Genomic DNA, 23040 nt, shown 5'->3' with positions numbered 1-23040 from the left:
TACTAACACATGCTCGTTTGATATAAATTACAGTAGTAAGCACAATAATAAACATGATTACTGTAGTAAACTTTCGTAGCCATGCCTTTTTATAGAGGATACTGTACCATAATGCTTTGTATCACCGACTCAGATTGTATGCATTGAGAATGGAATGGCATGACATCTGTATGAGACCAACCACACTGTCGGGATATAAAGATTATTTTTGTTGAGAATATTGAAGGGTTGGGGATCAGTATGTTGTCCATATTTCTTACGAGGTGATGTTTGTTGAAATTTTAATCTTGTGTTACTTTGTATCCGTTTGGAGAATATTCAAACGTATATATGATTATGTATCGGTGATCAAACCAATCTCAATTTCAATTCCTTGTAAATCTGTTTGTGAGATTATGTAGAAGCCATTTTGTCGAAACCATAGCTGCTTTTAATAGATATTTTGTTCTGTTACAAAACTACCCTACCTTAATCTGCATATTCATTAATTAACAAATTAATTAACAGTTTGTATGACTCAGGTTTAATTAGTTAAAATTATTCCTGATCATTGTCCGTTTTACAGGTGCAAACCCATTCGGTGGAGGATCAACCACCGTACCTACACAGCCTGCTATGGGAGCAGCCAGTAATCCTTTTGGAGGAGCAGGGGGCCAGTCATTATTTGGAGGTCAGCCACAACCCACCCAGGCAGGGTTTGGTCAGCCAGCCATGGCACCTGGATTCGGTCAGCAGCCACCTCCAAGTTCCACAGGAGGATTTGGTCAGCCACAGACATCGGTAGCTGGGGGCTTTGGTCACTTTGGTGCAGTGCCGTCTAGTGTTGGAGCCCAACAAGGAGGGGCTAATTTCGGACAATTTGGAATGCAAAATGGAGGAGGATTTAGTTCTGCGGGTAATGTAGCTCCAGCTCCCGGGGGCTTTGGTGCGTTTTCTCAGCCTCAGACCATGTCAAACTTTGGTAATGCCATGGGCACTCCAGGACATTTTGATAACAAAATGGCGGGTATGCCAGTTCAGCAACAAGGATTTGGGCAGGCAGCTGGAAGTGCAGGATGGGGACAGCCAGCCCCTACAGCCAACCCCTTCATGGTAGGTACTCCTCTCATTTAAGATCATTAATACTCTAAACTTGCAGTAGATATGCAATGTTACACAATGTCATGAAACATAATCCGATGTCATTTACAATCCCGTTTCCATAACAACCGAAAATTGCAGGTGAAAGAAATTTGGTTTGCAGTACTCAAGAGTGATTTATTTAAAAGTCCAACAGAGTGGTTGTTTCTCAGATTTGTAAGGTTCGTCAGGATATCACCGTTTTCTACCTTAAGGGGCGTTGTGCCTCCGCCCCCTGTTGTAATTAAATTCTTGTTTAAATACAAAGTCTTGAGTTTCAAAAATTTCATTTTGGTCATGATCTTTTAACTGTTAATGTTTTATACAGAAACAAACTGATATACCATAAGTCACACAGCCAAACCTACGTTAATGGTATATGTATCTAGGTATATATTACACCTGAAGTGTCCCATACCACAGTGTCTAATAATGCCGTCTGGTAGTTCAAAAGTTCTGCTGTTCTCCAACACTTAACTACTCAATTTACAGACCTGTCAGACATGTCTGATGAATTAATTTTGTGCTGTTGACTTAAAAAGTATTCATTAAGTGACACAAGGAACCATAAATTAAAATGTGATGTATACTTTAGATATATAACGGAGGCTTTTTGCTCTGATCAGAGGTCAAAAGGTATTGTCGTCACCTAACCAACCATGTCAAATGTGTTTTCTTCAGTACTAGTTCTGCTGCATCCAACATCAAGACCAAGACACATTCCACACTTCCATTTTAGTGCTATAAGAATTTTTTGTAAAATAGATAAATTTTGTAGTTTTTTGGGACAGGATAATACATGATAAATATTTATATGTATTGATAATGTTGACTTGTCTGATTCAATGTTTTCCTGTGTATTTCAGTCTGCAGCCTCTCAGCCTGTAGCACCGTCGAGCAGCTCGAACCCGTTTTTGTGATTACCAAAAACTAGTAGGTTTTAACTGGACAAAAATCAAGTGACCAAATATGGGAATGCAGGTCAGGTGATCAGGTCATGTGACTAGGCTTGCGCCGATACATTTGATGTTATGTGGTTTTCCATTTCTGTATTCGGGGCTGGAGAGGCATGTGCTAGTGTGGAAGTGAGATTACCTCAAGGGGATGTAGTGACTTGATGATTATCATCGCACATGTACACCATTCCTTTTCCCAGTGCTCTTGGTTGTGAGGGGAAAGTGGAAAACCTGATTTTTGCCTGGCATGATAAAATGTAACAGGTGTTACGATTGGTCAATCCACTGACTTCATGATATTACACAAGACATTTGTACAAAGTCGGACAACACATCTCTGCATCATCATGCTGCTTGTGTAAAAGTTTAACCGTGCTCCGTCAGTAGACCACATCCCGACATTAACATACTCACCATCGCTAGAATTGTGCAAAATTGCTAGTGTGCTAGTGTTATAAGATTGTCGGTTCTGTTTTTTTGGGAGGGAAAGGTTGTTTATTGTAAAAAATGTTTTGCCATTTAAGCCTTTTGTTAATTGAACAAAGCAGTGGTAATGTATATCAAGGCTAGGGTTAATCAAAGGTTCGAGTGACTCAATTTGTTGACTCGTTTATAGTGGGGCGACTCCTAGAGGGTGACTTGGATGACTGAATGATTCCAATAGTCATTGAGTTTAGACAGTATGATGACTGGTTCAAGTGTAGTATATTAGTCCATGGACTCTTTGGTAGAGGGAAATTGACGATCGAGTGAATCAGATTTAGGTCAAGTTCAGTTGTAGAGTAACTTGGAGGGTTTGATTTCTACAGATGGAATGGGACTAGATGGCCAAGCAAACTTGGTGGCAGAGTGAGTTAAGGGGATGAGATGGCCAAGCAAATTTGGTGGTAGAGTGAGTTAAGGGGATGAGATGGCCAAGCAAATTTGGTGGCAGAGTGAGTTAAGGGGATGAGATGATCAACCAAACTTGGTGGTAGAGTGGCTCACAGGGACATAAAAAGGAATAAAAAGTTGGGGAGATTTTCACGATGGACAAATACTAGTTATTGTCATGGTTGTTGATATTGAACATTTGAACTCTGGGTGATATTTGAGTGCAATTAATAGAATAATGGTAGAGTTTTCTCCCTTACAATGATTTTGGACAGTTCGTGTAGTAAGTGACATTTTATAGTAATTTATATGCAAATTGTGAACTTTATTATTTCTTGCTTTATTTTTAAATATTAGGTATCTTAGGATTTTGCTTAATATGAATTATATTTAATGCTGATGAACTTTAGGATTTTTTTCCTGAAAAAATAATGAATAGCCTCTGAGTATAAGGAAAATCGTCCAAAAACAAGAGATTTCATTGAACACACAAATGATCCAGAAATATGTGTGTGTTTTATTTACAATGTCTGAACAGTATTGTATATTTATGAACTTAAGTGTTCTGTAATTACTTTCGAAATATTGAAATATAATATATAATCAATTTAACATAGAGATTTTATTGTTCGTTTTAACAAATGCATGAATGATTGAATGTGTTTTTTCTCTTTCAAAAATTAGATATACATGTTTAGGACTGATGGTGATACATTTGAGTTTTGAAGACTTATTATACATATCAGATATTGATATGCATTATATATCTTAATTAATAAAGGCGGTTTTATTGAAGGACACTTGAAAGAAAGCATGCACCTGGGTTCTTGTTCACCTTCATATTTAGTCCATTTTTCCTATAATACAGACAACATAGATTGAAGTGGTTTAAAGCTGGCTTGTAATTCAGAATTTTGTGTTGAAACTATGTTTCTTTGAATTGATCTGTCTTAAAAATCAGAATATAGGTTTCACTTTAGGATTATATGTGTGTGTATAGTTGGGGAAATAAAATCCAGTATTTGATTGATAGGAAAGTAGTTTTGTAGATCATTTATATACAGAATATCATCCATCATTCCTGTAAAATAAATTGTCCAAATTTGTACAACAATCAAAATGTAGATTGGACTTCGTTTCATTTGATTGAAAGCACTTTAAATTGATCACCTTCTGTTATCCAGTCAGGTAGCAGATATATTTTTTTTTTATTATTATTATCATTTCAAAGTCCTGGTGATTCAAGGAAGACTGAATACTGTAGCATGGAAATCTCGGACATACAGGTAGTTATGTGAAAGGACTTTTCCTCTTAAGTGTTTGACTTTAAACCCAAAATGTATTTTCAGAAATGAGTTTTGTTTAACTCTCACTTCCTTGATTCTTTTAATCAAGTTTAAAGAAATATATAAAGGGGAGATATTGCAAAATAAAACAAGAGGGGGGTAATATTCTAATAAAGATGAGTAAACAAGGGGAGATAATTCAAATATAGATGGGTATATGAGATATAAAGGGAGGTTATTTCAAATAAGGTGGTTAAATAAAGGGAGATAATTCAACTATGAATGGGTGATTGATGTTTTTTGTTGGTGTTGTAAGCATTCTGCTTGTGATTATCTGCGTTATATATGTTTTAAATAACAAATGTTATTCCAATGGAACTGTGTTATGCATGCATTGAAAATTAGGATCTTAAAGTCCAATTTACCGAAATGAAATATAGAATCTATCGCACATTTGTTTAAAATTTGATGTAGGTTGCTGATGCTATATTTAGTATTATAAGAACTTCACTACATCAATGAAAAAAAAAGGAAATTTAATAGTATAAACTTTTATGGAATTCACAGCTTATTTCATTTAGTAGTAAAGAAATCCTCACAATATTAGAGTTCCTTTTTTTTGAAAATTAATAATTCACAAATACATCTTGTAATATGGTTTTGCCTATATGCTTTGATACTTCAACTAAATTTACTGATGAAAGTTAAGAGGTCCATGATATTCTCATAAAAGTTTATTTCAACTAGAATAGAAACTTTAAAATGATGAAGAAAAGGCAAAGTGACTGGCTTTAAATTATTGAAGTTTTCTTTACCCAAATCCTTGTTAAAGCTGTTTCTCTGTAAAGTCAACATGGATCTTCTTTCTCCTGAAACATTGTTGGGAGTTACTCGTTATTTATAGAATGAACAATGTATGTTACCCTAAACATACCTGTGATTTCTGGTTAAAGTTGTTTTCTCAAGACCAGTATTTTCTGCTTCCAAATGTGTCAGTATGTAAATCATATACTTAACTTGTCTGTAGTTACCATTTATGATAAATTCCTTAATGTGTTACTCTTTTGGAATGAAGATTCCTGTCGTGGCAAGGTAGCATACTCCCTTAAACAAATGATCAAATATACATTATTCCTATACACCTTAGTATGTGTACGAGATGTGAAACATATATCCATCTACATGTAGTGTGTACTTTGTATGGAAGAGATAACTAATCTGAAATAAACTTTGATAGGAAATTAAGGTAAAGAGAGCCACTGCACCTGGCCTGTTAGTAAGGTAAAAAGAGTTTGAAATTTCTTTTCCCTTCACTTAGAGTTACCTCCCTTCTTATAGTATTCTGTTGGTTTGCCGTTATGAAATCTTTATTGAAAAATCTGGGAATCAATATGTCTATTATGAGCCAAATGCAGTGGATATATTTAAAGTTAACTTAATTTTTAATTTATCAACTTTAAATTTTGTAAAATGCTTTGAAAAATGTGTCTTCTTTTAAAAAAAATATTTGTAAAATATCTAGCTGGTTAAAAAAAGGGGGAAAAAACTTTAAGTTGATGGGTCTCTTTACCTTAATTCAGTAAGATTAGTATTTAGAATGTATATTTCTACAATGGATGTTAGAACATGTGGATTCCATGTTAATCTGAAATCCTCATAAACTTATCTTATTTCTCCAAGTATGAATAAAACTTAGCCATTGTATTATGAAATATCGTATAAAGCAATAATTTTTATATTTTTGAACACAATTGTTAATTAGAATTTCCTTGACTGTCTGTTTAGTATTAATTAACATGATTTGTTTTGTGAAAAGTTTGTGAAATGTACTGATTGTATTTTCAATCTTCCAAATATAGGACAATTTCTATTGGGGCATACCGAATCTGATTCAAAATAAAACAAAGCATTTCTGATATATATCAAATTTAACTTTTCAGTAATAAGTGGAGATGCTATGGTCAAAGTTTAAAGAATTAATTTTCACCTATTTTTTACATTATAATTTGAAAGAATATTTGACTGATCAAATTCATCTTTTGACAGCACAGATAAATTCAGAACTAGGAAACAAAAATTTGGAGATTTGGAGGAATATTTCCTGAACAATGTTGGTGTTATAACAATGATGTGAAGTGTACTTGTATCATTATATGATTTTTATTGTGAGGATAGTTTCTAGCCTCCATCTTGCTTGATGTTTGTCTTGTTGGTTACTCCACTTTTTATGTAATTACTCATTCCAAAGACGTTATTTTAATTGTATCTAAATGCTATATGTGTACATAACTGTATGTAAATTACTGTATCACAGTTACCATGGATACTCATGTATCAAATAAATCTATCATGTCAATTATACAGCTGTGTTTTGTTGTCTTATTTTTTATTTACCTGGCAATGCCATGACATCAACAAACTAGAACACATTTAGCAGGAGTAAAAAGAACAAAGATGGCCATCCACGCATGATCAATCATCATGGCCATTTGCATATATCAGTTGGGCCAGAGTTATTCGTTTATGAAATAATTATAGCCTGGTGATTCTATGTCATTTTCAGACAATCGTTGACAAAGTATTCAAAGGTCTGTATTCATATCTGCGGAGCCCCACTCGATTTTCACTCTTCTTCTTGTAGAATATATCTTCCGGTCACTCGATTTGTAGCTCTTCTGCTTCTGGAAGATCTTCTACCTCTTCCATCTCGAAGCTGGAAGATTTATCTTCCAAAATCGCGGCGACCATGTTTTAAGTGAGCGAGTGATGAGTTTCACTAGAGGATTTATAGTGTTTGAGAAAACTTAAAAACTTGTTTATTTTGGGTTATACTCTCCCGATTTAATACACTCTGTATATGAATCCAATCAAAACAATAAGGCAGTAAAGATTCAGGATACAATTTATATTGCATGGACAGCAGGACATCTTAACTTTTCAGTACAATATGTGCATCCAAATCATCAAGAGAATACAATATAGGCTTTGATAATAAGAACATAAATCAACTCTACAGAATATGAATGTAGCATCACTTCTAAGTCTCCAACTTACAGTGTAACAAACCATTTTGATCGCAGAAGATATTTAAAACAAATAGAGCCTGTTGACTCGAATACAATGTAAAACTGATATATGCATAGTTCCACCTCAGAAACTTCAGTCACAATAATTAAAATCCTATGTTAGTTTGATAACAAATGTTCCAATGAAACCATTCACGTAGAACTTTGTTTCTCTAAGGTAAACATTTAATTCAAAATGACTCAATATGGTGATAAGTTTAAATGAAATATTTTCTGAGACAAAGAAATGTCCTTACTGGTAACTTAGTCAAATATTCTGATAACAGTAGTTCAGTAACGTCAAGTATGAATACATACTCAATTAGGACTTAAAAAATAAAACTGAACTGGTGTTTTATAAACTGTATTGGCTTGAATATTTGTGCACCATCACCAACTGAGTCTGTGGGTTACACATGTGATAGTTTGTACATGTAATGTGGAATGATTATGTTACAAAATGTTCATCAAAATTTCAACCCATGGCTTCATTCACTCAATACTTTCATTCCCCAATACTTCATCAGTCTCTGCTACAATATGTACATTATGCCTGTAAAACGGAACAAAAACAGGAAGTTTTTAACTTCCGAATGTGTACATTGTAAAGAGATGTGGAAATTCTTGGAGACATGAACAGGACTTTTATAGGGAAGAAAACTATTATATACTTATTTTTTTCAAAGCACTTTGAAATCTTCATCTAACATAAACGAAATATTTTCTAGAACATACAAATGTTCATTAAGTGGATACTATCTATAGTTAAGAATGAGGTATGGAATCATATCAAATCAGGATTTTTTCTTTTTTTATAAAACTGTACATCAGATATACACAATTTTCATACAAACATCTATATAATCTTAATTTCACATAAAACATTTCACTTGCTTTTTAATACAGATCCCTTAATTTAACCATGCCTTGAACTTTTTACAACTTACTGGTATTTGGTAGTTTATATAGACATAATAAATCTTTAATAAAACAAAATCAGTTTGTGGAACACTGAAACTTTCATTTTCCATATATCTAACACAGTGATTTCTATTAGTTTCAATTTCCATATAGTTAACACAGTGATTACTTAAAGTTTCACTTTCCATTTTAACACAATGAATTCTGTAGGTCGTTTTCCATAGGAAAAACATTGGTATCAACAGCATTCATGTTTGACACATCTGAGGATGACGTTGGTCTGGTAAATCAGGTAGTTGGCACTGATGAAGACACTTTGATTTCTGTGGAGAAAAAAAATGTTTAATATAAATCTTTTACTCCGACATTTTAATCAATCAGGAACTAATTCTAAAAAATTATTCATATACATTGTATGCGGAATTTGAGAGAACCCAGCAAAATAATTCTTCTTGCTCAAATGTCAATTTCTGACTCCTAGTGTCAACCTGCAAATAAGCCTTCTGTATTTTTAAAAGAAAACTACTCCAGTATACAGCACATTCACTAAAGTAAAATAATTTTGTGGGTAATTTAGGCATCTTTATTGAGTTGATCACAGATACTTTTTATCCACAATGTAATAGGTCTACTAAGATAATGTCAAACTTGACATGGATGGAAGATATAAGGTATGTAAAACCTTGTCAGTTTAACAATTCAACACTGCTAGAGGGTTGAATCTGTTTTTATAATGATAATGATAAAAATTCGAGTTTATATACCACTTTATCACAGCAACATAGCCATCTCAAAGCAGTTCACAAATTAGTATCCGTGGTTATTGGGCCTTTCGCAAACTAGTCTTTCTCAACTCCTTGGGAGCTGCCATTTTGACAAGTTCAAGTAAAATATAATGTGTTATATCAAGAATTGATAACTTGACTTCATTAAATGATAATTTCAATGCTTGACAACCAACTGAAGGAAAATTCATGCTATTTGGACATCGTCACAGAATATGTTCAAAGTGCATAAATATGTGTGGATAACTTTATCTTTCCCTAAGCTAAATGCAGGCTTTTTTAAACTATCCTTACCTACATAAGTCAGATAAAACTTCATAAACTTTAGACTGCAGTACTCTGTCAAGTACTCCCTATTAACAGGTGACCAGTCAGAATTTTGGGAGTTCATTGTACATTGTATATACGATAATGGTTGGTTTTTGATGAATATCCAATCACTGTTTCTTTAAACTTACACAGTACATAAATCTCCACCATTAAGGTAAGAGCTATGATGATATACAGTTATGTATTGAACATCCTCTGTTTGAAATGCCAATGTGACGTCTATTCCAAAATTTGCTGGCATTGTTTTCGTTAATAAAGCTGAGCTCAGCTGAATCCATGAAATCAAATCCCTATTATTTATATTGTTTAAGCAAAATGTTATCCTCACTAAAATAAAACATCTCATTAACAGTGTTTTTCACAGACTAATGCAATAAACTAACTCAAAATGAAGAAATTCTGCAACATCAAATAATCAAATACCCCGGTATATATGTATTTGTAGGAATAAACTTACCGGGGTATCTGTTTTAGTGTATTTTCAAATTTACCTTCAAAAAAACTTTTTTCTGCTCAAAGCTTGAAAAATATGTGCAAAGTTCTGCTGGAAATAAATATGTAATTCCATCTAAAACTTTTTCTATGCAATTTTGTTTTAATGCATTTATATCTGTTATGCAGTATATAATTCCTTTTTTTCCATTTTCGTTTGTGGACAACTCATTCAATGCAGTATTCTTGAGTTACTTCATGTAATTTCATAGAGTTTCTTTACCGTCTGATTCATGCATAATATTTTCTGTAGTAATACTGAATGATTACCTGACAAACTAACTACAATGATATATCAAATATAGCATGCAATGGTCTTTGTATAGCTGAATAAAGATATATATAATTCAAAGCTTTTCACATTCAATTTAGTAGAACTGAACCCAGTCTCACAAAACAACTACTGAAACATCTTTTTAAAGTTCTGGAGTAAGACATACGTAAGCCAAACTTCTTTATTATTTAAAACAATACATGTACATGTTTCCCCTCCCTTCAAAATCCCCTTCTTTCCTACTAGGGATGGGGGCCTATTGCCAGTATGGTAGATACATAGGTGTTCACGGTAATTACTAGTAACTAAGGATATTCTAGTATTTTTTACATGTTTGACATACAGGAATATAGCTATAGTTCAAATTCTGTTCATGTAAGAAGTTTAAGTGTTAGCTTAAGGGGATATTTTCTGATGAATTTTGTTGTAGAAGCTATGAGGGGAATCATGTTGAAGTTGAGAGGTATGTTTGCTGATGAAGTTTTGATGGAAATTGTCATTGAAGTTAGGAGGGAAAATTTGTCGTTGAAGTTGGGAGGGACATTTTCTGTTGAAGTTGTGAGGGATGTTTGCCGTTGAAGTTGTGAGGGATGTTTGCTATTGGGGCTGGGAGAGAAATTTCAGTTGAAATTGGGAGTGAAATTTGCTGTTGAAGTTGAGAGGGAAATTTGGGGTTGAAGTTGGGAGTGAAATTTGGGGTTGAAATTAGGAGGGAAAATTTGCTGTTGAAGTTGAGAGGGAAATTTGGGGTTGAAATTAGGAGGGAAAATTTGCTGTTGAGCATGAGTAAAGAAATATCCTATTAATCTAGGTTTGAAAAGGTGCATTTTCTGGATGTGTTATCAAAACTGAGATTTCAGAAAAAATACTGTAGCCAAGATGTTTTGTGAAATTGGGCTGTTTATTATATTGGGTCCTTATTGTAGATCTGAGCTTGTAAAACTCAGTAACCGATCAGAATTGTTACAGCAGTCCAGCTTATAAAATATCCACATTACATGTATATAGATTCAATGTAGATAGCTTAGCATGCAAATACTGGACAGTTTCAATATTACATACGATATATAATCAGGTTTCAATAAGAGATCAGCATGCAAGGAGAATTTTTTTTTTTAACTGATAATAATAACTGCAAGAATTTACCATGAAATGTGGTGAATATCCATTTATTCCCCAAAAATTATATTTTAAAATATCTGAAAATTCCTATTTTCCCCATGAAACATTAAAAAAAAATTAAAAATAGATCTCCCTAAAATTCAGTAGGAAATCAATAAAAGCGAAAAAAAAATCTTTAAAAGAAAAAAAGAAGTGTTTATAACAAACATGCTATATACCAGTAATAAAAAAAAATAAGTACAAAAAAAAAAAAAAAAAAACCTGTTCACAATGAAACCAATTCCAATTACAATATAACTCCAGTAGAAGTTAAGATATAACACAAGCGAGGATTCCTGTCAGAAGAGCCTTTCCACCAGCAGTCTGTTAATGCCCAGTAAATATCTTATTCACTTACATCACGAAGGTTCTCTCCGATACATACATAGTAAAACCTGTATATGACACCTTTACTAATTGTTCGTCAGGAAAGTATGACCTGGAAGAAGTTCACTTATACAATCAATATTGAATATTTTCATTTCAATTCAATATGTTAGAGTATTTTACCTATACAGTATATTTTCATGACATGGACTTATGAAAATTGAAATACAACAGAGCTGAGTATCATTTGTACAGGTGGGTATACAGTACGAGCGGTACCAGAAGCATAAAGAAATTATTTGTGCAGTGGATTCTACTAAGCATCATGTCTTCTTTAATACACATAGGCATTAATAATATCCAAATCAATTTTGTTCAAACTTTTTTTCCCTCTTTGGTAACTAAGATAACTTTCTTGGTGTTAAAAATTAATCATCAGAGTCTTAATTCTTAATTAAATAGACTGTGTTGTATGTTAAAGTGTGTTGAAATATCAACCTGGTAGACCAATATTGACCTCTGGCTTTGTCTTTGGTTAATATTTTTCTACCAGGTTAATATAACATAATATTGACCTCATCAAAGGTCAATAATTGATAAATATCATGATGTATCAAACCACTATATCAAGTTCTTCCTTTTCAAAAAAATGGAGAAGTGAAGTTATGGTCTTATACACAGTCTGAAACTGTTGAAAAGTGAAATATAACACAATATACAGAAATTATACCCTAGAGAGTAGAGATTGGGTCAGAGGAAAGGCTTGATAAACACTTTTTTCACTCATCTCTTACTTAAACATTTGGTAGCATATGAGATCAACTATTTAAAAGCAACACTAAATACTTGGAAGTAAAAGTTCTGAATAGCATACACATATATAAAATTATTTGGAAAGAGCAGAAATACAGTACAGCAAAATATTAAGATTAAATTTAGATTAAAATTTAAAGAATTATGCAAGACCTGTTCAAAAATAGCCCTGAATTTGACAGTGACTGTGTTTTTTATTTAAACATGAAATGACAATGCTGCCATCTGTTTGTGATGTCATGATAGTGTGTGGACACTCCTTTCTCTTACCCCCTGTACCTGGGATACACGAATTCTCCCTCTAGGTCAAGAGAAGGGAAATTCTCTGTCATCACGATTGCATATAGGAGGAATATTCATACCGTCTACACTACTACAATCATCTGTCAGAAATCGTCGATCAGTCATCCAGAGTTATGTTATCGGAGCTATTTTGTATAGTATCACTTCCAACTTATCACAATTTAAATTTCCAAGTTGCAGAAATTACAAGAGTTATCTCCCTTCCTTTGCTCAGCACCTCTCAAAATCAGGATGTATTTTATTACATTTCATAAGCTAAATCTCATTAAATATTCCTAAGGAATTTAACAGGTGGCTAGGTATAACAGATTGTTGTTACAGATAGGATAGTTTCAGTGAACTGGTCTTGTCTTTCTAATGATATTACAAATTCATCAATCACTTGATGAAAGTCAGAAAATATGATGATTTAACCTAAAGTAAATCTTGAAAACCACTCCGACCCTATTTCAGCAAAATAAGAGTTAAATTTTAGGTTAAGAAATTATCATGCTTTTTTATAAAAATATTAGTTGACAACATTAAAAGTATCATGTTTAAAACTGTCAAAATTTTAAAAACAAGACTCATATCAAAACTATATTTTGGAAGGCACTCACACGCAGACTGGAAGAAATTTTCAGGCAGTAATTAATATCCTCCGATTATAATATTGGCGTTCGGTTTATCATATATCATCCCTACTTACTGGTTATTATCCCTGAAGAAATCTTTTAATGTGTTGCTGAACCTCTTGGAATATCTTACAAACTCTTTCTTTCTCTCTTCCAAAATCTGAAAGTTAAAAATATTGGATTGGTAAAAACATGAAGAGAAGAAGAAAAGACAAACTTGAATAAGTCCTAACAGGTAAATATCTACTGCTAGTACTTATGATGAATAAGATACATAGCTCTTCGCTTCACTGCAGAAAAAGGAATCTTTTACATTTTGAAGAAATTTTTCACAGTCCCTTAAAAGAATTGATTTAAATAAAATCAAAAAAGGTATTTTATCTGGAACGAAACTTAAAGGAGCTAGATCTCTGATAAAAGTAATTACGATAAAATGAAAATAAATAGCTCTTATGTATTTTTATATAATACCACATATAATTTACACTATAACCATTCTCCAAAAGTTTGAGCTTCTCTTTTGTACTTTTACAAGGGTCTCCATGCAAATTTTTGTGAAATTTTGCACATGATAATCAATTTTGAGTAATTTCGGTCTCGTTTTTATGTTGGTATTATCTGTTGTTTTTATAAATAAGACAGTTTCCTGACCCTGTGTGGCCTAGAACAGTTACCTGCTTGCTCCCATTATCAGTGGAGGGAACTTCTGCTATCACTCGGTTCACAGCATCCAGTAGACGTTTAATAGCACTGGCTATTTCCCTGCAGGAAAGAGAGAATAAGAAAATTACCAGGTATGTGTTACTATAAAATTATGTTTCCTATGGAAAAGTTTATGATATAGAGGTCATTTGTAAGTTCCAATTCTAAATGTCATGTATCATTTGAATACTTTTTTGTTAGCTTTTCCCGAAAAGCATATCATGTGATTTTTTATTGTCACTAAGTAAATATGGCAAAATATTTTTTTTAAAGTCTGAATAAAAACTTGGAGGACAAGATAATTAGAATTAATTGAAATAGAATGAAAATAACTTATACTAAACAAAAACAAAATATTCAAAGTTAAAACACTGGGTATGCTTGTAACAAATTGGTTCCATGGTAATTTTATACATTGTTGTATATAAAATTGTTTCACAGAGTAAATCTACAATCAATATAATGCTCATGAAATTATACTTATAAAGCTCACATTTTTAAAACAAAAGTACCTACAATGCATTTAACCTTAAAACTGCATGTAATTACAGGTATGAACCAATCATCGGTTGTTATATTTTCCCTGACAAGTGTAACAGAGATACTTCTTGGATATAAACAGACTAGAAAATATTTTTCAAAGACAAAATATTGACAACAAGGAGGAAACACCATATCCAGCAGATTTTTTTTTTAACTTTTGTGATCTACAGCCATATTCAGGTATACTGGTAACCCTGGACCATTGTATGATAAAACAAAGAGCAGGAAAATGTATATTTGTATATTGTACTTTTAGAGAAATACAGTGTCCCTGGCTTGACCAATACTATATGGGACTGTGTCAATGTGTCGGTCAAGACAGTGTCATATATGACAGTGTGTCGGTCAAGACAGTGTCAGATATGACAGTGTGTCGGTCAAGATAGTGTCAGATATGACAGTGTGTCAGTCAAGACAGTGTCAGATATGACAGTGTGTCGGTCAAGACAGTGTCAGATATGACAGTGTGTCGGTCAAGACAGTGTCAGATATGACAGTGTGTCGGTCAAGTCAGTGTCAGATATGACAGTGTGTCAGTCAAGACAGTGTCAGATATGACAGTGTGTCGGTCAAGAGAGTGTCAGATATGACAGTGTGTCGGTCAAGATAGTGTCAGATATGACAGTGTGTCAGTTAGTGATGTGTTGATGATCGTGAATGATCGATTAACGGTTGATAATCGTCAACCGATTACGATCATCGATCATGTTTTGTATAATCGATTAATCAGGTCCCTATGTTTATATACATATATGCCATCAGAATTTTTATTGTAATTGTTAACTAATTATATTTCTTAAGACACTATTCAGTTAAAATTCAATATTCTTTATTCACATGAGTATGGCATCTTTGGCTCTAATCTTAAGCCCTTCAGTATTGAAAAATCATTGAGGCAATGTAGTTGTCTAGTTGATACTCATAGCCCAGTGAACCATGATATTACTGAAACATATATTTATTTAAATGTATATACATGCAGTATGTTACATCAAAACAAAACAAAACATTAAATGATAAGAAGTGTTAACTTACAAGCTGCAATCATGTGTGTATTTTCTTGTCATAATAAACTTGTCAAGTTTTATAAACACTAGTTTGATAATTTTTAATTTCAATAGGATGTTTTAATGGCATTATACATTCTTTGACCCATAGATATAAATAGCAAATGAATAAGAAAGTGCCAGTTGCCTTCTCTGGCTCAATTTTGTTTGCATTTTAAATTTCAAACAGACTTATCAATAACAACCAATTATAATCGTATAATCGGTTACCGAGATCATCCAATTACAACCGATCATCGGTTGCCGTGTTCAACTGATTACCCAACACTAGTGTCAGTTAAGTCAGTGTCAGATATGACAGTGTGTCAGTTAAGATAGTGTCAGATATGACAGTGTGTCAGTCAAGACAGTGTCATATGACAGTGTGTGGGTCAAGACAGTGTCAGATATGACAGTGTGTTGGTCAAGATAGTGTCAGATATGACAGTGTGTCGGTCAAGACAATGTCAGATATGACAGTGTGTCGGTCAAGACAGTGTCAGATATGACAGTGTGTCTGTCAAGACAATGTCAGATATGACAGTGTGTCTGTAAAGACAGTGTCATTTATGACAGTGTGTTGGTCAAGATAATGTCAGATATGACAGTGTGTCTGTCAAGACAATGTCAGATATGACAGTGTGTCTGTAAAGACAGTGTCATTTATGACAGTGTGTCGGTCAAGATAGTGTCAGATATGACAGTGCGTCAGTCAAGACAGTGTCAGATATGACAATGTTTCAGTCAAGACAGTGTCATAGAAGACAGTGTGTCGGTCAAGACAGTGTCAGATATGACAGTGTGTCGGTCAAGATAGTGTCAGATATGACAGTGTGTCAGTCAAGATAGTGTCAGATATGACAGTGTGTCAGTCAAGACAGTATCAGATATGACTGCCGGGCAAGACAGTGTCAGATATGACAGTGTGTCGGTCAAGTCAGTGTCAGATATGACAGTGTGTCGGTCAAGACAGTGTCAGATATGACAGTGTGTCTGTCAAGACAATGTCAGATATGACAGTGTGTCTGTAAAGACAGTGTCATTTATGACAGTGTGTTGGTCAAGATAATGTCAGATATGACAGTGTGTCTGTAAAGACAGTGTCATTTATGACAGTGTGTCGGTCAAGATAGTGTCAGATATGACAGTGTGTCAGTCAAGACAGTGTCAGATATGACAGTGTGTCGGTCAAGACAGTATCAGATATGACAGTGTGTCGGTCAAGACAGTGTCAGATATGACAGTGTGTCGGTCAAGACAATGTCAAATATGACAGTGTGTCGGTCAAGACAATGTCAGATATGACAGTGTGTCTGTCAAGACAGTGTGTCTGTCAAGACAAGTGTCAGATATGACAGTGTGTCTGTCAAGACAATGTCAGATATGACAGTGTGTCTGTAAAGACAGTGTCATTTATGACAGTGTGTCGGTCAAGATAGTGTCAGATATGACAGTGCGTCAGTCAAGACAGTGTCAGATATGACAATGTGTCGGTCAAGTCAGTGTCAGATATGACAATGTGTCGGTTAAGTCAGTGTCAGATATGACAGTGCGTCAGTCAAGACAGTGTCAGATATGACAATGTTTCAGTCAAGACAGTGCCACCAATGACAGTGTCGCCAATGACAGTGTAGTATGTCACCATTTTGATGGATATGACCAGATGTTTTTGTTTAAGTCGTTGGTCGGTAAAGTCAGGTTTCACTGTATAATTTATACAGGGGTCACATACTTAATGGTCTCTAGGAACTGCTTCCTGTTGTAGATTTGCTCTGGAATGCGACTGAGGATCTTCTTCAGGGCAGTGGCACATCTACTGAGCTCCTGGAATGTTGGCTCTGGGCGGCTAATCTTTAATTCTGTAATGACAAATATATAGCATGCAAAGCCTAACACCTATTTCATACAGTCCCAACTCTCTACATATTTGTGATCTCCCAGAAAAAAAAAATTAGGAGCATGCTAAAATGCATGTTTTGAAGGAGAAATTTATTATTTTTGATAAATCCTACCAGGTTTAAAAGAAAATGGAATGTAAGCTTTGCTATGGGAGTTAAAATACTGGAAAGTTGTTTAATTCGCAGTGCTAATACTTTGCTTTTGTCTCAGTGGGAGTATCAGTTAGTTTGCAAGTACACTGTATTAAATTTCTCAAAACACCAACTTGTAGACATTCTTCAATAAACAGTTACAGGATGTAAATATTTACCTAGCCATTTATTTTTATGCTATAAATGGTTGCAAAATGAAGTGAATATTACCAACTATGGCTGAAATAATGAAATGTAATTCAGTGTAAGATTAGATGTCTTTCACCAAATGCTCTTCCTTGTTATCTATGTGAAATTTAAATGAATAGTGCTAAATCAAATTATTGAAATCTACTTAATTTGGAGAAACTACAAAATCATGATTTTTTTTATGTCTATGTATAACTTATTCTAAAGTTATTAAAAAATTTTTTAAACAAGAGCAGATATACACTTAAAACAGACATGTCTGAAGGTATTTTTCTCATCGATTTGCTTCCTAAAACTGATAAACAAAATGGTTACTTTAAAGTACATGAATATGAATTTTTTTTTATAAAGATGACTGACCAAAACATGTGTTATTTTTACATTCTGTGAAGCCCGTGACAAACATATCCCATCACAGCCAAGTTATATCTGTACTTATTATTTGTGTGATTCTTACCCTCAGAATCTTGTGAGCCTCCCAGGTAAAGGAGGGTGGCACACATGTCAAATCTGTCGTGGATATCACCCTTCCGTAGCATCCCTCGCATGTAGTCGTATGTAAACCCTGGCAGGGCATTGTCACACTGGAATACACAGTAATAATACATGTCAAAGCAGCAGAAAAACATTCTTCAGAACATGAAGTGTACATCAAAATCGTGAAATGTATTCACCTTATATATACATACAGATATAATTTTGTCATGTTGAAATAGGATTCGAAAAGATGTAAAATTACTTTAGTTCCCAAAGCTAACTTATATATAATTATGTTTCAGTATTATATAATGAATATATTTTTGGTCAAAACCCTCTGACTTCCAACATTAAAGAGCTCGAGATTGGCTTAAAATTAAATACAATGAAGACAAAAAACAATTTAGTAAGTTTGTACAGCCATAGGTATTATATACCAGATATGTAATGTACAGGTATTTGCCCGGTAAGGACTAACTGGTTACCAGGTACATGTATGTCAGACTCACCTTTGCAAAAGCAGCTCTTAATGTCTGAGCAACTGATATATCTTTCTTCTCAAGCTGAAAGAACAAAAACACAAGTTTGTACTGATTCAGAAAGTTTACTGAGAAATGATTCTTTATCTATATTTATATATAAATGCTATTATATAGTTCAAATTTACATTTCTTTTGATACACTTCAAGTTCTCAAAGCTGAGCTTCCAGCTACTGCTATCAATAAAGTAAGTATTCTGACCAAATGTGTTCTACTAAACCAAAGTCCACTACGTACTGTTCTTAGCTTTTTATCTAACCATGCCCTAATCAATAGGAAGTTTTAGTGAGTTTAATACATTAGAACCAGTTTATAATTAACTGAATTAATTTGAAGCTTATTTATGCTATTAAGAAGATATTTAAACACTTATAACAAATCTCCTTTATATGCATTCAGAAAAATGTGATATGTAATCAGGGATTCCAGTTGTCAGACCTTAAATTTAACAATTTCAGACGTGAAATTACTATTTCTCATAAATCTGAAGGGTCAAGACATGCATCAAATAGACAAGTCCCTTCAAAACCAAGAGTCAGTTATCATTTTGGGGAGTCAAAAACATACTATGAATGGTCTACTAGATACACTGTTTCAAGTCACCTCAAACATGCATGTAAAAAAAGATTTGGGGAAAATTTTGAAACTTAATGTAATTATACTGATTATGAAAGTCTGTCAGAAATATGAGATTATACAAAAATAATGGTATACCTACCCTCTCCAACACAGGCCCAATGACCACATCTACTATCATTTTAGCATACAGGGCTTTGTTGCTGTCTCCCATTGTCATAATTGGTTTCCGTGCTCAAAAGTCAACAGAATTATCCCCCTTTATATGACATACAAACTTTGTACAAGGGTTGGTTACATGGTTGTGATGTGCAGCAAATGATTCTTTTCGGACTGAAATAAAATCATAAAAGTATACCAGGTTAGTCTAAGAGAAGACTCTGATTGCATAAATTATTGGTTCCTTATATCCGTTAAAGACAGTAGACTCTTGATTTTAATTATGATACACATGTATATTCAACCTAATAATTATATGCATATTGTGAACTTACAAAAACCATGTACAGGGAAAAATTTGTGTGTGAAACTTGGGTTGAAAAATAACAACTTTTTTTCATTTACATATATACTGTTATGAAGCAAAAACAATCTAGTCTTTGGTTAATAAAAGACAGAAGAATATATTTGCAGATCGGTGAGGTAATTGGAAACTTTATATATGTTTTAATAAAATAGGGGCAGATGCAGGTATTAAGTCAAACAGAGACCTATATACTAATATAGGTCTCTGAGTCAAATAATGTATGACATAGGAAATCGAGTCTTTTCAAGATCAAGACTTTTCATCAGTTCACCTCTGCACTTCAGGTAGCTATTGGTATATATAGCCAAAAAGCATCAGACACTTTTGACAGACTTTTCCAGTCAAAAGTGTCAAATGCTTTTTCAATTACAACACATGTGTTGCCACTTTACATGTACAGTGGCAACAAACTTCAGGAGTTCTTGACCTTAGTCTTCCTGACTGTCCCTAGCTTCCAGGCTTCTATATTTCCAAACAAACAGAAGAATTGAGGCCATACTCTAATTACAAATAATACTGGTCGGGCCAGAGATCCATTTAGGTCAGAAATATATATGTGACTGGCATGGATTCAACATGATATAATTACTACTAATCAGACTTGAGATAATTACAGTACTAGTACTACTGTAGCAAATTTGTCAGATAAATAGGCATGAAAGTATGTCATGCAAGGACACTGGTTGTCACAGAATTGGTTTGGACCTATGCCAGTACCTTCTGATGTACTACAATTTGTGGAATATAATCATAACATTCGAATAAGACCTACTGCATCATTCTACTGATTGCAGATTTTGCCACACCTGCTGAAAACGTAGAATGTCGTTAGGCCTAATTGATTAGTATGTATCTTTGATCCACATGAATCCACTTACAAGTCTTAAAATAATCGATATACTATTTTTGGTAATAAAACCAACATTCGTTCACGATCATGGCCACACCCAATAGTGTACTTCAGTAGAAGTATATTTGTCTTAGGGACCAACTTGTCAACTGTCCCAAAACAGGTAAGGTATTTTCCATGATCATCCTCAAAATATGTCATCATAAGTATGCAATTTAATAACTTAATATAAATATAGATTCTAAGTTAAAATCAAGTCTTTATAATCACCCACAGTATGTAATTATCGCATTTTTACCTGTCACTCCAAACTGTCCGCGATTGCTTTTTCCAGGAAGTAAAAATTACCTCCGCAAAGAAGAGTTCCATTAGCGTTTTAATTGGGTTATGTCCCTTACTACGGTTGAATTCCATTCAGTTTTCCTTGACACGCTTTACTTTAGCAGGTATGACAGTCTTCATTCTTGAAAACATTGATTTGAATTAAAATCAGACTACGATCCGTATTTCTGCATCAATTTATTAAACACGGGTTCAAATTAATATATGTAGATCTAGAATCTACATCAGTAGATTGATCAAATAAATACTGTACTGTAACTACAGTACTGTAGAGAGATCGGAATTGAAAATAGATATTTGATCCCAATACAGATGTAGAGTAATCTGTATTCTAAAAGGCTTGCAATAATGTAGAGTGTCACTTACATGGACCAGCGAATTTGTTTCAGTTCATTTTCAGAAGTTTTGGGAAGCTATATACTATGAATACCGTACGTATAATTTTACCGAATTTTAATCATCAACAAGCTTCTATTCTGGCAAAAGTCGGAAGTGGGGATGAGCTTCGATTCACTTTGAATTTAAGTTTAATTCGACTGAAATATCAAATGCACACAAAGTTGAGAAACGTGTTATTTTTCGTTGTCGTGCGACAATGAGCCGACGATGCGTTGAGGACTAGGGGCTCATATTTGTTCTATAAATACTTACCAGATGTGTACAGCATATTTAACATAGTAAAATTACAACAGGAAATTCAAATCTTTAACCTTTTGATCCACATTACAGAGTGCATATGATACACTGTGTTGATAAAAAATAACATAGTAAACAAATGACGAAGGAAGACAATTTTATGACGCTATGGTCCATTTGTAGTCCCTGTATGCTAGAAATACTCTAGAGAAATAATCTCCAACCTTCCACCAGCACCAACTGTAAATTGAATTATATGAATTCGGTGTTACGACACCTCATTAAGTTGTTGATTTCAATTTATATCCGTCACATAATTTTTGTGGTCAAATTAATTACCATAATTATATTTATTATTTTTCTCAATATGCGTATGTGGCAAGTGGTAAATATACAGTATGTAGGCGATCCTTCAGCGGGCTATATTGATAAAACGAATTTTATTGAAAATCTGCTATATTTAATTAAGTGTTTCAGACCACATACATTAACTCCTTAATCATACATTATATTGAGGGGGAAAACTAATCTATGTCTAAATGTCAGATTCTTTGATAATCCTGTTTGTTATATCTATTTTACAGCCGGAATGTACCCACACAAATCAGGATTAATCACCCGGACACGAGTTTTGAAGTACTATACACGGATCCTACCTAACGTTCCAGTCATCCTTATTGGGCCGTCAATCACCTGTGTATATTGATAAATCCAAATCGAAAAAAAAAAACAAAAAAAAACTATAATGGTGTCATTTTACATGGCCATATTTAACGATGACTCCGTAAGAGAAACAATTATAAACATATAAGTTGTATTATTATTGTTTTACGGTTCATCGACAATAAGAATCATTAGATGCAACGTAACACAAGACTGATGGTGCAAGAATTATATGTAAAATAAATCAATAAATTAGTTAACAACAAGAAGCCAATTGGCTTTACCGGTTATCTGAATATAAATAAGTGGAAGTGGAAAGAAGAGCAAAATATCCTATTTCAAAAATTAATTTCTGTGATTTTTTTTTATCTGCTCACACAAGCTTCCACCGAATGCTATGAGTATTTTTTTGTCTGAAATATATTTTCTTGCATTGATGACGAATGTTTTAGGACAGATATACAATACAACAATACTAGTCATCTCGGAACCATCTCGCTTTCACCTAAATACTTTAGTATGTATAGAATTTGAGAAAAATATTATAACTATTCTTAAATATGTAAAGGTCGGCCATCTT

General features: G+C 33.5%; 2 protein-coding genes across 5 annotated transcripts in view; one reads left to right on the top strand and one right to left on the bottom strand.

Moving 5' to 3' along the window:
- LOC117342648 (arf-GAP domain and FG repeat-containing protein 1-like) overlaps positions 1-6595 on the top strand; it is a 43036-nt gene extending 36441 nt beyond the window's left edge. For 2 of the 3 annotated variants that reach the window (XM_033904846.1, XM_033904845.1), the window contains exons 7-8: positions 566-1092; positions 1986-2068. In XM_033904846.1, the coding sequence (XP_033760737.1) occupies positions 566-1092; positions 1986-2039 (581 nt within the window). In that variant the 3' untranslated portion in view covers positions 2040-2068. Of the gene's footprint in view, positions 1-565; positions 1093-1985 lie in introns of all 3 variants that reach the window. The other variant, XM_033904844.1, reaches the window with a different exon arrangement.
- Positions 6596-7120: 525 nt separating this feature from the next.
- LOC117342201 (programmed cell death protein 10-like) lies at positions 7121-21188 on the bottom strand. Of its 2 annotated transcripts, XM_033904253.1 has the most exons (9): positions 21118-21188; positions 19586-19776; positions 18837-18890; positions 18308-18434; positions 17343-17469; positions 13994-14081; positions 13394-13479; positions 11621-11701; positions 7121-8543 (listed from the first exon to the last, which is right to left on the bottom strand). In XM_033904253.1, exons 2-9 carry the CDS (start codon positions 19661-19663, stop codon positions 8459-8461), a joined length of 726 nt encoding a protein of 241 aa, XP_033760144.1. In that variant the 5' UTR covers positions 19664-19776; positions 21118-21188; the 3' UTR covers positions 7121-8458. The 2 variants fall into 2 exon arrangements, with proteins under 2 accessions (XP_033760144.1, XP_033760145.1); XM_033904254.1 differs by lacking the exon at positions 11621-11701.
- Between the last annotated feature and the right edge of the window lie 1852 nt (positions 21189-23040).

Source organism: Pecten maximus, chromosome 14, assembly GCF_902652985.1.
Source record: "Pecten maximus chromosome 14, xPecMax1.1, whole genome shotgun sequence".
NCBI classification, from domain to species: domain Eukaryota; kingdom Metazoa; phylum Mollusca; class Bivalvia; order Pectinida; family Pectinidae; genus Pecten; species Pecten maximus.
This window is presented reverse-complemented; position numbering and strand designations above follow the sequence as displayed.

What these genes read in the sequence shown, in the direction of transcription:
- LOC117342201 (XM_033904253.1), bottom strand. Translation starts at nt 19,663, where the DNA reads ATGACAATGGGAGACAGCAACAAAGCCCTGTATGCTAAAATGATAGTA. An exon ending in TTCTTCAGGGATAATAACCA is followed by an intron (nt 11,702 to 13,393) that starts GTAAGTAGGGAT and finishes AACTTCTTCCAG; the next exon opens with GTCATACTTTCCTGACGAAC. An exon ending in TCGGAGAGAACCTTCGTGAT is followed by an intron (nt 8,544 to 11,620) that starts GTAAGTGAATAA and finishes TTTTCTCCACAG; the next exon opens with AAATCAAAGTGTCTTCATCA.